The 13,418-nt window shown below is 37.5% G+C and overlaps 3 protein-coding genes across 5 annotated transcripts in view; 1 reads left to right on the top strand and 2 right to left on the bottom strand.

Moving 5' to 3' along the window:
- Positions 1–319: 319 nt before the first annotated feature.
- On the bottom strand, positions 320–4,821 carry LOC129573250 (uncharacterized). The gene is made up of 6 exons (XM_055453619.1): positions 4,647–4,821; positions 4,367–4,501; positions 1,470–4,217; positions 1,189–1,409; positions 759–1,107; positions 320–691 (listed from the first exon to the last, which is right to left on the bottom strand). Exons 1-6 carry the CDS (start codon positions 4,705–4,707, stop codon positions 471–473), a joined length of 3,735 nt encoding a protein of 1,244 aa, XP_055309594.1. The 5' UTR covers positions 4,708–4,821; the 3' UTR covers positions 320–470.
- Positions 4,701–10,607, bottom strand: LOC129573251 (uncharacterized). 3 transcript variants are annotated; one of them, XM_055453620.1, is made up of 6 exons: positions 10,435–10,607; positions 9,036–9,197; positions 6,454–8,937; positions 6,169–6,389; positions 5,679–6,048; positions 4,701–5,594 (listed from the first exon to the last, which is right to left on the bottom strand). In XM_055453620.1, exons 1-6 carry the CDS (start codon positions 10,493–10,495, stop codon positions 5,401–5,403), a joined length of 3,492 nt encoding a protein of 1,163 aa, XP_055309595.1. In that variant the 5' UTR covers positions 10,496–10,607; the 3' UTR covers positions 4,701–5,400. The 3 variants fall into 3 exon arrangements, with proteins under 3 accessions (XP_055309595.1, XP_055309596.1, XP_055309597.1); XM_055453621.1 differs by lacking the exon at positions 10,435–10,607 and adding an exon at positions 9,260–9,544; XM_055453622.1 differs by lacking the exon at positions 10,435–10,607 and adding an exon at positions 9,277–9,544.
- A 1,215-nt stretch (positions 10,608–11,822) lies between these two features.
- LOC129573242 (integrin alpha-PS3-like) overlaps positions 11,823–13,418 on the top strand; it is a 2,688-nt gene continuing 1,092 nt past the window's right edge. The window contains exons 1-4 of the mRNA XM_055453588.1: positions 11,823–12,013; positions 12,077–12,263; positions 12,331–12,390; positions 12,569–13,417. Of these exons, the coding sequence (XP_055309563.1) occupies positions 11,823–12,013; positions 12,077–12,263; positions 12,331–12,390; positions 12,569–13,417 (1,287 nt within the window). The remainder of the gene's footprint in view (positions 12,014–12,076; positions 12,264–12,330; positions 12,391–12,568; position 13,418) is intronic.

The following is a 13,418-nucleotide window of genomic DNA, read 5'->3' as shown; positions in this document are numbered from 1 at the left end:
CGTTTCGTAATAATCTATCAAATGGCGTAAGATCAGAACCAAGAACAAATAAAACCTCTCTCAAAAGTACCGATGTGAATACTATACAGTGAATCTGTCATTGTATATACATTAAGCAGACACCCTCGACGCGCTTACTTGTGTGTGTACTGTGTATTATTGTGAAGGACAATCTTCACATTCAATATGTGTATGATGATAGCTTCAAATTATGCTGGATAGATGGTGACTCAGGTGTATACGTCAAATCTCTATAATGTATTTTTATAGGAATAAAGCGATAACGAAATGTGAAATGAACTCAATATGTATTCTAATGTTTGCGTCATAAAACAATTTTATTACGAATAGATATGGTATTCCTTAGATACAAAACTGTTGCACAATACACTTGTTCTCTTGTTCGATGAGAAACATGAAATATTGACGAAATTTCATTCCATCGAAAATTGTCGATATATAGGTCATAATTAAATGTTAATATTTAATTTTATGCGTGTGTAATGTATTATTGTTACAATTGTGTAAATGAAAAAACTGAATGATGACAATCTGATGATATTAGCTGTAGATGGGAGTCCCACGTCGTTACAATTATCATTTTCGCATGTATTACACCAATAATTTGTTTTGCACTCCTCCCGTTCATCAACGCTTAGGTCAACCAAACAGCCCCTTTGTACTTTATCACCTGAAGAAGGTGATCGTTCCAATTTAAAAAAGAATGTCAAGCATTTTAAGGGCAAATTTTAAAATACCTCTATTGATTATGTAGCAGCCTCGTTCAGTAAATGAATATGGGTCGTATATAGCTGTTTTCACCGCATTATCAGTAACGCTAGAATTATTATGAATGGGTACACATTTTACGTTGAACGTTTCAGTTCCGTTAGCGGGATTTTTGCAATCGATATCGTCTGTACTATGGCATTGCAAGCAGAAACTGAATTGAATGTTTTCATTATTGCAGCCGTGACCTTTGCACTCATTACACTCATCGATGTCTTTGCACCAATCAGGATCACCAACGGCTGCATCAAGAGTGCAGCCCCTCTCAACTGAGCCATCACTAAACGATCGTGTGTAACACGATTCTTCCGCTCCGAACTGTTTTTTTTTTTAAATAAAAAATCAACCGACTCTGGTCAAATGGGAAAATTTCCACATAAACTTGAAATGGATACATACAATCACCGGCATGTTGCAGTTAACAATGGTATCCTGGTTGACCAGTCCAAAGGTGCAGTTCGTTGAGTCCTTACATTGGTGACACTTCGACGTTGGTTCAATGACTAGTGTGCGATTATTGCATCCATTTTCGCTACAAGTCACACACATGTGCGGTCGTTTTAGACAGAATAACCTACTTTCTTTCCAGTCGGTCAGACATCCACGATGCATATTATGTTCTAAAAAGACAACGTTCTACAGTCGATTGTTTCTCAGACAGACAAAATAATATTGCCTACCGTCGTCCATATACATAAAACACTGGTCGATCTTTGAATACACGGCGCACGGTTTTTCTTCTAAGGAAACATTTTCATTTGTTCTCAGGCGATCACACAAGCGGTCTCCGTCACATTGGAAGCATTGTAAACGATTTTCAGGGAATATATTACCATTGCATTTACTCTCTTCGCATACATTATGCATTGAGAATTTGTTGGGATCTGAGTTCCTCGTTTGGTTCGAAACACATTGCCGTACCGTGAAACCTTCTGAATCGATAGCAGTCAGACATTGATCCAAATAATTTGGGCACATCGTAAGGGCTTGCGATGGATCAGTTTGAGCACAAATTGGATCGTTTCGGCTTGTACAGACATAGCAATACTGAAATTCGACTTTCTTATTACAGTTGTCTCCTTTGCAAGTTTGGCATTGGTCCGTGCCATTCAAACATTTGAAGCGGTCTTGAGCGGTAAGATCGGATACACAGCCTCTTCTAGTTCGATTAGTGCTATCCCTCATTAGGTAGCAACCCAAGTCTTCGTCAGGTGAATTAACCAAACCACAGAGTTTTTGGTATGTCAATTCTGGTTCACTATGACATCGCTTGTCTTTCTCAGAATCGCATGAAATACATTTAGCCCCATTGAATCGCTTACTGTTGCAAATCTCTCCATTTTCACTATTTTTGCAAATGTCACACTTTTCTGGAGAGTCATGACACACTTTTTCGGATATTCGCGACTTCCAGTCCATATCATTTGAACACCCTCTGACAACAATGTGAAATCCAATAACGGAAAAACACGAGTCATCGTAATTGTTACACAATTTAACCGAAGTGCCGGATAGAGTTGGATTTGAGATGCAATCAAAATTGACAGAAGAATCGCAAGCGAGACATTTTGTAAATGTTGTCTTTGAATTACAATTGTCGCTTCCACGGCAATATTTCCATTTATTTGGCTGCTTTGCTTCAAGGTTTCGATCATTTGTACTTAAGCTTGAAACACAACCCCGCTTTGTGTGCCCACCAGTTTCGTTGATAAAATGGAAACACCCCAGGCGACGAATCGATTTCTGGGGACAAACCTCTGAATTTTCTAATGTTACATTAGACCTACAATTTGAATCATCGTTTGAGTCGCACGATATGCACGATTCTTTTAGGGGACGAATATCATTGCACCCAATTCCTCCGCTGCACCGTACGCAAGTATCTTTATTTGTACAATCTCCCTTATCCGATCTGAAATCATCGAGACATCCTCTCGTAACAATACCATCATCGTTGATATGAGTAAAACACTCGTCCAGATAGTGTTTACAAGTTTGCAATTTAGTTATCCATGGAGTCGTTATGCAAGCATATCCATCTTGAGCTGAACTACAGTTGCAACAATAGGAGAAATGTTGCTTTATGTTACATCCATCACCAAAACAATATTTGCAGGTGTCACTCTCAGCCAGACACAGCTCGCGCAGTTCTGAATCGGTTGACATGCAGTCACGTTTAACTGAAGTTCCATTCTCAAACAGCAAACATCCCAATGGTCGGATTGATAGCGGACATTGACCACGCATCGAATAATTTGGAGAATAATTGCAAGCCGTTTGATTTTTTGAGTCACAAATTATGCAAAATTCCTTTTGAATATTTTTATTGTTGCAGTCGATGCTTCCAGAGCATTTCTCACAAACGTCTGAATCTTTGCAGTCAGACTCAACGTCAATTCCATCCTTCAAAAACGTCTTGGCATCACTAAGGCATCCTTTTCGAATGACATTATTTGCCACATGTGTATAACACTCATCTTTGTGATTCGTACAAGTTTTCGATTCGAAAGTGGCTGTACCAATAGTCTGCGGGTCGGAATGACTGCCTGTCAAGCATTTCTGGAATACCTTTTGTTCGTTAGATGCATTTTCTACACTCTCTTTGCACTTGTTCTTATTTGATTCGCACAATCTACGAAACTGTTCATCTTGTACATCTGATATGCATCCCCGTTTGATTTCATCATTTTCCTCCAAGTGATAGCAACCCATCAACTTTGTTGACAACCGGCACTTCTTAAGCATTTTCGATGAGACATTATCTCTGCAATTCGGATCTTTGCTATCGCATGTGATACATGATTCGGTTTTGATAGCGATATCATTGCAAGCATCGTCTCCACTACAGCGCAAGCATGTGTCTGGGTCCGTACAATTGTGCTTGTCGGTAGGAAATGTACTAAAACATCCTCTCGAAACAATGTTCCTATCGTCAATATGAGTGTAACAATCGTCCACGTAATTTTGGCATGTTTCGAGATCGGTAAGCCAAGGTGAATTCATGCAATCATCATCCAAAGCATTATATGATTTGCAACTCTGACATACAGCGAAGTAACGTTGTTTGTTACATTCATCGCCGAAGCAGTATTTACAGGTTTGATCCTTTTCGTTCAAACATAGTCCGCGTAATTTTTCATCAGCCGACATACAGTCACGCTTCACGGAATTCTTTTGATTTTGATACATTAAACATCCTTGTGGCTTGATGGATAACGGACATTGCCTGGCCATTTTAGTCGATGGATCATGTTTGCAGTCCGGATGAGACTCAGAATCACAAACTATACAAAATTCTTTCTTAATTTCTTCATCATTGCACATTGGTGTCAAGCATGTCTGGTAAGTTGTAGAATTCGAATCCAATAACCTTTTGGATGAACTGTTCGCATTTTCATTTGACACACAACCTCTTATAATTTTTCCATCTGTGAAATTTGAAAAAAATCACGCTCATGATTGCGTACTCCAAAAATGTTACCGATTAAAGATACGGCAACAATGTTGTTATCATTTAAAAGTTAAGGACATTGCCAACGTGACAGTGAGAAGCACTGAATCTAATCACGCTTCTTACTTTGGATCTGTGTAAAGCACATTTTCACATTATTAGCACAAATTGTCGTCAACCGATCTGCGTTTTTATTCAGGTTGGGTGCTGCACAGCTTTCACCCGATTCCGAGGAACATTCATAGCACTGGAGAGGTGGATCTGTAATATTTTTCATTGAAATTTTATGAACAACCAAATCCATTAGATTTTTCCAAAGAAATGTTTCAAGTGTTCATATGTTAATTCACCGGGAGGTTGACTGGGAACTTTCTTCAGATTGCATAATTTATAAAAAAAAACTCACCTGCTTTAACTAAATGGAAGAACAAAATAAAAGCAATACAACTATCTAACAGAATTTTCATTTTAGAGAACTTTTATTAAACTACGTTTTATTGAAATTCATCCAATGTTTTTCGTGGGGAGTCTATTGCCAAAGTTAATATCACGACTGCTGGCTGGCAAATGATGAAAATTTTTAATTTAACAAGTTAATTGAGAAGGGTCTGTGAGACGAGCACGTATATATATTGACGCATTGACTTGAAGAAAAAAAATTGATAAAAAAGTGTGTTCAATTGATGTAATCGATCATGCGTTGGTTTTCGGTGAACAACACATTATATTTTTAAGAAATGTGACAATGATAGTTCTCAAATTCGTCTGTAATTGAGGTTTTTGTAGTCCATTTGACCAACATTAATACTTATCTTACCATTAGACATCTAAATCACAACCGGATACTACTACTTGAGCTTTGTATCGTACTGGAAAATTACCACATTGTTTTCGATAATAGCATGCTATGTATATATACATTTATCAAGATATTTGTACAATTGAATACCTGACATTGATCTTCTACTTGATATGAAGATTAGTCCTTATTTGTATTTGTAATCAAAAGGCACTCGCTAGATTCAATCTCCGTAACACACATAAGAATGAATGTAGTGAGAATTTTCAATCTCAACACTTTCTACGTTCAAACTGGCAATCCATATTGAATCTAGCCAATAGGTAACATATAGAGTATACAATTGTTCTATTGTTTAGTACTATGAATAAAATATTGTTAAATTGAACAAGGCAACGAATAAACTGTATGACGCAAATTGAATGGAAGCAGAGCTCTTGAATGGCATATCATTGCAGTAATCTGTTTCGCAAATGTTACACCATGTTGCCCCTTTACATCCGTTGTGTTCATGATCGGTCATGTCACTTATACAACCTCTTTCTATCACACCATCTGTAAAGTTTAGTATATATATATGTTTCAAATTCTACGACCATATGAATCCGTACACAGTATTCTTAGAATGTTCATTCTCACCTTGTATCAACGCGTAGCAACCTCGTTTGCTGAAGGGATATGGATCGTAAGTATAGGTTTGGGTGGCAGTATTATTTTGGTTGTAACTATCGTTTTCTTCGAATTCGTCATATCGTATGGGCGTACATTTCAAGAAAAACTCATGGAAACCAAATATAGGATTGGCGCAGTTTTCATCATTCAAACTATCGCATTGCAAGCAGTAGCCGAAGTAAACATTTTCACTATTGCACCCACCATCAGTGCATTCATCACAGTCTTCCAATTCGTCGCACCAATTTGGGTCAGCATCAGTTATGTCAAGAGTGCAGCCTCTTTCGATTGTACCATCAATATGCGATCGTATATAACAAGATTCCTCCGTTCCAAACTGGTTAAGACGTAATAAAATAATTCATACGATTAATTGAAACGATTCATAATCGTTGATTATTTCATACCTCGATGTATATTACTTCATATGAAGAATGGATAAATGGATATAACTTACTCTAACAGGCATTGTGCATTCCACGAGTTTTTCCTGTCCAATCTGTCCATATGCGCAGTCAATTGAATCTCTACATTTGAAGCACGATAACTCCGGCTCGACGAACAGCGGCCGATCATTGCATCCGTTTTCTCCACAAATTGCACATCGCTCCTGGTTTTTTTCACATAGCAATCTCGAATCTTTGGAATCAGTCATGCATCCGCGGTGCATATTTTGATCTAAATAAAAATATTTACAATTTGTTTTGATATTTTCAAAATAAAAAAAATTTGAATCACTTACCCTCGTCCATAAACGTGAAGCACCCATCGTATTTTGAGTACAATCTGCAGGGTAATTCTTCTAAGGATTTATTTACACTTGTTCTTAGACTATCACAAGCTGAATCTCCATTACATTGGAAACACTGTCTACGTTCTTCGGGGTACAAAACTCCATTGCAATTATTTTCTTCGCACAGCTCGTGCATAGAGAATTGTTTAAGTATTGCCACCTCATCCGTTCCATTGGAAAAGCATTTGCGTACCGTGAAACCTTCTGAATCGATAGCAGTCAGACATTGATCCATATAGTTTGGACAAATTGTCGATGCATCGGACGGATGACTATGAACACAGTTCGGATCATCTTTGCTTGTGCACACGAAACAATGTTGAAATTCGACTTTTTTGTTGCAATTGTTTCCATTACAGATTCTGCACTGGTCTGATTTATTCCAACACATTTCCCGATGGTGAATGCTGAGATCGGATGCACAGCCTCTTCTAACTCTATAATTGCTATCGCGAATCATATAGCAACCCAAATCTTCATCAGGTGAATTAGCCAAACTACAGAGTTTTTGGCCTGAAAATTCGGGTTTATTACGACATCGTTTGTCTTTCCATGAATCGCATGAAATACATTTAGCCTCACTGAATCGCTTATCGTTACAAATTTCACCATTTTCGCCTTTGCAAATGTCACACTTCTCTGGAAAGGCACGGCACTTTGCGATTGATTTCCAGCCCAGATCATTTAAACAACCTCTGACAAGAGTCTGCGATCCGATATGAGAGAAACACGAGTCATCATAATCGTTGCATAATTTAACCGAAGACCCGGATAGAGTTGGATTCGAAATGCAATCAGAGTCGACAGTAGAATTGCAAGAGAAGCATTTCGTAAATGTTGACCTTGAATTACAGTTGTCGCGTCCATGGCAATATTTCCATTGATTTGGCTGCTTTGACGCAAAGCTTCGATCATTTGTGTTTAAGCTTGAAACACAGCCCCGCTTTGTATATTCATCAGATTCGTTAATAAAATGGAAACATCCCAGGGGACGAATCGTTTTCTGAGGACAAACTTTCGCATTTTCCAGCGTTACATTCCATCTACAGTTGGGATTTTTACTTGAATCGCATGAGATACACGACTCTGTTTTGATAGGAGTATCATTACAAGCATTTTCTCCGGTACATCGCAAACAAGTATCTTTGTCTGTGCAATTGTCGTTATCTGATTCAAACTCACTAAAACAACCTCGTGTAACAACACCATCGTCGTTTACATGAGTATAGCATTCATCCATATAATGTTTGCATGTCTTTAGAGGGATTGCCCATGGTTTCGTCTTACAATTCACTCCGTCTTGGTTTGAATTACAATAGTGGCACTGTTCGAAGTATCTCTTTTTATTGCATTCGTCTCCAAAACAATATTTACATGAGTCACTCTCGGTCTTACACCATTTTCGTAGCTGTGAATCGGTGGACATACAATCGCGTCCAACAAAATCTATTCCATTTTTATACATATAACATCCAAATGGCCTGATTGATAATGGACATCGTGCTCGCATCAAATGATTTGGAGCTTCTTTGCAAAATGGGTGGGACTCTGAGTTACAAACAGTGCAAAATTCGTTTAAAATTTCCTTATTGTTACAATTCGCCGCTCCAGAGCACTTTTCACAAATATCTGGATCTTTACAGTCGGACAGAATATCAACACCATCAATAGAGAGTTCAGCCCCATCACTCAGACATCCCCTTTGAACTGAATTATCCGCAACGTGTGTATAGCATTCATCCATATAATCCGAACATATTTTCGAATCAAACATCAATGAGTTTGTCTTCTGCCGAGTAAAGTCGTCACTTGTTATTACACATCTCTGGAATCCTGTTTGTCGTGAGTTGCATTCGTTTCCAATGCACTTTTTGCACTGATCGCTATTCGATTCACACGATTTACGGAAATGGTCGTCTTCGATTTCCGAAATGCATCCACGTTTGATCTCATCATTTTGTTCATAGTGATAACAACCCATCAATTCAGGTGATAATTTACACTTTTTGCTCATTTTCGATGAGGCGTTGCTTCTGCAGCTTGGATCTTCACTATCGCACGATATACACGATTCAGTTTCGATTACGTTACCGTTGCACATCGTTGTCGAGCACGTTCGAAATAATGCTGGATCAAATTGATTTTCATATGAAGTATCAGTTAAATTATTTGCTTTCACGTACTCAAGCAAGCAGCCTCGTGTTACAGAATCTTCGGTGATGTGCAAAAAGCATTTATCGTTGTACTCCTCACAGGTTTTTGCATCGCTTCCAATAATCGTCTCACCAACTATTTGGCTATTTGTGTTGCAACGTACAAAATTCTCTCTCAAATTGCACCGATTTTCCATACAGACTTTGCAATTTTCCCCGTTTGATTTACAAAGTGATGTGTCCTCCAATTTCGCTATGCATCCTCGTACCACGGATGAGTCTACAATAGTTCAAGTTGACAAAAAAACAACAACAAATGCATCAGTTTGTGTCCAGATGTACTGGTGTATGACCTAGCCCAAGATTGAAGGGTCTTACCGGTTGAATTGTTAAAATGATAACATCCTTCGTTCTCCGAATATTCACAATTCACAAGCATTGTTTCGTCTGTCTTATTGACGCACTTTGGATTTGTTTTAGAATCACATTCGTAACAAAATTTATCCGTCGTTGACGTCGTATTGTTTTCGTTTTCCAAACCTAAAATGAAATAAATGAGTCATTGTTTTAATGTTGAGTTTTCCTAGAAAAAAAATAGCAACCATTTTAAGATTCAAACTTTTTTCTCCATGTGTTGATCCACATTTTCCCTACAATACAAATGTACTTTCGAATCGCACTGATAACAATACTGTCCAACATCGATTTGTTCGTGATTACAATGCGATTCGTTGCATAATGAACACGATTTATCGTTGAAGTTATAACAACTTATTTGAATTTCCTTTTGCACTTCAAGCAAATATCCTCTTTGCGCGTTAGACTCATTTGCATGCGTAAAATTGTGATTTTTTTTAGCCCCACCCTATCGGTGCTCATTCCGCTGACAGAATATATATCGACGGCTGTTTCACAATTTTCGTTATCGCGAGAGCTACACGTCAAACATGACAGAGGTTTTACCAATACGATAGTATAATTGTTGCATACGTGTTCTGAACATTTTCGGCGTTGCTCGCCATGTTCTGAACAGACAGTCGAGCCACGCGAATCATCCAACATACAACCACGATAAGCGTCATTATTTAAAAAAGAAATTGGTCGAAATTATGCCACGAATACTTTGAGCTATCATTAAGGCAAGAGGTGGAAACACTCAATACTAGAAATAGCAAAATTCATATTTTTTCCACTCAATATTATTGATTGTTAGTATTTTTATACTCAATATTATTATTCTAAAAAAACACACCGTAACTCAATTTTATCCCGCGCAAAAAAAGACATTCTTCTACATTTTTTCCTCTTAGTTTCATCACATGGAATGATACGTGTGACGGCATATTTTCACACGGAACTTCATTCCCAGTGCCCCGTGCACTTGCTATACATAGAGCGAACGTATCCGAATATTGGAAACCACACGTTATTAAATGTAGCTAGTGCTCGGCGCACTGGGAACGAATTTCCGTGTAAAAATATGCCGTCATACGTATCATTCCATGTGATGGAACTCAAGTTCAATGAAAATTACAAAATCCAAAAATATTTTTCGAAATTACCGCAGATACTTTTAGTTTACATTATTATGCAACAAAAAATGCAGAAAGTTGATTGAAAAAATGAGAAGGGTTCAATGAAATAACCCACGACACATTTTTTGACGATCGTATACTCGATCTTGTCCATGGCTGTATATCACGCAGTTTTCATTCACATTTTCTCATTTTTTATTGTCAATAATTTTTTGAATATTTCTTTGCAGTGGTAAACTTACCATTACCGAATATGTGAACAGACAAAACTGTGAAAACCAAATAATAAAATAGAACACTCATTTTGAACACTATAAGCGCACTTTGAAATTTACTCCGTTTGAAGGAAATACCACTTGAAATTCGGTTACAAGTACCGCATACGGCATAACAATTTAGAAGTAATGACTAGAATAAAGGGAAGCCAGTGCGCGTTGAACATATTTATGTATCATTTCTACTTAAAAAGATAACAATTGTACATTATTTCACATTTTGACAATTCAATGAGATTTTTGGGAATCAAACCAATCGTGCAGAATTGATAAAATTGATTGATCGATCATCGATGTATACGTTCTAGATAACTTTGGTTTTCATTTTGGAAATGATAAATCCGGACGGCGAGCTCTCAAGTCAACCATAGTATTTTTGAGGCATTGAATCAACTAGAATATTTCTATCGATAGCGATAAGATTGTTCACGTTTGTGGGTGAACCTGAACACGCACGTAGCACATAGAATGAAGAAAACAAAGCATATTGAAATAATAACGAGAGGCGCTTTTATCTCGTTTTAGTTTATAAACGCAATTAGCTAAAATGAATTACTTATGATTTGACATAAAAAGAAGTATTCCGAGATAGGCCGAGATATGGGGCGCTCTTTTTTACTCACTGTGTTACTCATTCCTTCATCAATTTATCAATTCTTTCAGAAAAATCAATCAAATTGGAACTTTTCTTCAGGGAGTCTTTCGACAATGATACTACTGTTTCTCTAATATTTTAAACCACAACATACGTTGATTCATTAAAAATCAAGTTATGGCCTGAACCGAGTTTTTTTTTTCTCTTTCTCCCACATTTCCTTTATCGGTTTTGGACAGTTGTGGTATTACCTAATGAATACAAATGGGACCTGTGAACGATGCGACTAAACGTATGCTTTGATTTGTAGTAATGGCGATCATTAGGGGGTTTTCCATATTTGTTTATATCTTATTCGTCACATTATAGCTATGCTCACAGTGTTTATATATTGTCATTATGACATAGTCATTCAGGGTCTTCGATTACTACTCGCATGCTTTGCACTCAGTGCGACAATAAACAGCATAGCTAGTGCAACAAATTTGAAATCGCTGCAAAGTAATACAACTATGTGAGTTGGTGATTTCTTTGCTTTCATCATATATTTGTCCGTTGTGTTTTGCCAAAACGAGCGCAATGCAAGATTTTTATCCACATTTCAAAAAATATTCATTCGAATAAAATTGAAATTGAAATATTGATTCGAAAATTCATAAGAAACATATTCCCTTCATTCGTCATTTAATAGTTGGATTGGTAAAGAAAAAAGCGACGACCGGTAAACCGTAAAGACAACAGCATAAAAATAGAATCAAAAATGATAAAACATAGTTCAGTATTCAGCTCGGTTACTGTGATATTAGCATTAGTTTGTGTCCATGATGGCAAAGCATTCAATTTATCGCCCAAGCCAAACATCGTCCTACGAGAGCCGAAAACACTGGGCACTGGAATTCCAAAAATGCGTAGCTCATATTTTGGTTTCTCCTTGAATTTGAAACAAAACAGGTAAATACAATCTGAGTCTAATTGTAACGATACCGAAATTCAAAATGAATACATTTTCTGTAGTGTTTTAATCGGTACTCCGCGGGCCCAATCAACGCTGAGAACCCAGCGAAAAATCAATGAAACGGGCGCCATTTATAAGTGCACATTTGATAAATCTCCGGCTGGAAATTGTTCACCATTCATTTTCGATGAGTTGGGTAGTCATAGTGAACCCAACGACGAATATACTTTGAATAATGAAAAAAAGGTTCGTGCCGAAATAAAACAAATTTGATAATGCAAACAATGATCATTTGGTTTCTATTTTTGATCAGGATTATCAGTGGTTGGGAGCATCAATGGACGGCAGTGACAGCGAAAATGATAAGTTTGTGGTAAGTGAATCCGTGCAATAATTGTAAAAAGAGGAATCAAAAAAGTGTGCTATGATTTGGTGTTGTAGTACACACACAACGGCAAACAAATCATTTACGGCATTAATTTTTACAGTCAATATTTTGGAAACTCTTTCGAAAGAAGCATTTTATTGATTAAATTTTTGTCATATTTAAGGTATGTGCGCCGCGTATAATGTCCGATCAATCACGTGTATGGCCATGGCATTATTTGCTCCACGGCATCTGTTACTGGACAACAAATACATCTTCAAGTGAACCAATGAATGTGCAGAAAATAGCTCCGCTTCGATTAAAATCAAGTCAGCAGTTGAAAGTTAGCAAAAAACCTTACTATATTTACGGAGAGCAGGGTCTGAGCGTGCATATCACGGAAAATATGGAAGAGATTTTGATTGGAGCTCCAGGTATTTTCGGCTGGTGCGGTTCAGTAATTCGTCACAAGGCAAAGCTATTAGTTGAAGATTACAATTTGAGTCGACGCAAAAGGCAGCAAACTGAAATGGACCCAATAGAGTATAGCAGTGATGTTCCCAATCCAAAGCTATGGAATCAAGAATTTGATTCATATTTTGGCTTTGCCGTTTCATCGGGATATTTCGACGGCTCATTCAATGGGATTGAGAATTCTCAACTACTCTATGTTGCTAGTGCACCAAAAGCAAATATGGCGTTTGGTGCTGTTTATATTTTTGACATTGTTGACTCACCTTCGACCGATAAAACCATTAAAATTTACCACATATTTGCGGGTCAACAAATGGGCGAGTATTTTGGATATTCTCTCCTCACAGAGGACTTTAATAACGATGGTTTCCCTGACATCGCCATTGGAGCTCCATATAATTCAAAGGCGGGAACTCATGAGAATGGAGCCGTTTATATCTATAAAAACGAGGGAAGTTCGTCGAATTTTGCATTGCATGCGGTTCTACGAACGGACTTTGAGTTTGATGGCCGCTTCGGAACAACCATTTCGAAAGTTGGAGACATTAACCAAGATGGAT

Source organism: Sitodiplosis mosellana, unplaced genomic scaffold (genome assembly GCF_009176505.1).
Source record: "Sitodiplosis mosellana isolate CC-2019 unplaced genomic scaffold, AAFC_SMos_1.0 Smas_scaffold_6033, whole genome shotgun sequence".
Lineage (NCBI taxonomy): Eukaryota > Metazoa > Arthropoda > Insecta > Diptera > Cecidomyiidae > Sitodiplosis > Sitodiplosis mosellana.
Note: the sequence above shows the minus strand (reverse complement) of the source record. Positions and strands in the feature narration are given on the sequence as shown.

Coding starts and splice junctions, on each gene's coding strand:
- LOC129573251 (XM_055453620.1), bottom strand. CDS start 10,495: ATGAGTGTTCTATTTTATTATTTGGTTTTCACAGTTTTGTCTGTTCAC. Junction 8,938..9,035: donor TCATTTTAACAATTCAACCG/GTAAGACCCTTC, acceptor GAACTATTGTAG/ACTCATCCGTGGTACGAGGA. Junction 6,390..6,453: donor CTTCACGTTTATGGACGAGG/GTAAGTGATTCA, acceptor ATTTTTATTTAG/ATCAAAATATGCACCGCGGA.
- LOC129573250 (XM_055453619.1), bottom strand. CDS start 4,707: ATGAAAATTCTGTTAGATAGTTGTATTGCTTTTATTTTGTTCTTCCAT. Junction 4,218..4,366: donor GTGCTTTACACAGATCCAAA/GTAAGAAGCGTG, acceptor CAAATTTCACAG/ATGGAAAAATTATAAGAGGT. Junction 1,108..1,188: donor ACTGCAACATGCCGGTGATT/GTATGTATCCAT, acceptor AAAAAAAAACAG/TTCGGAGCGGAAGAATCGTG.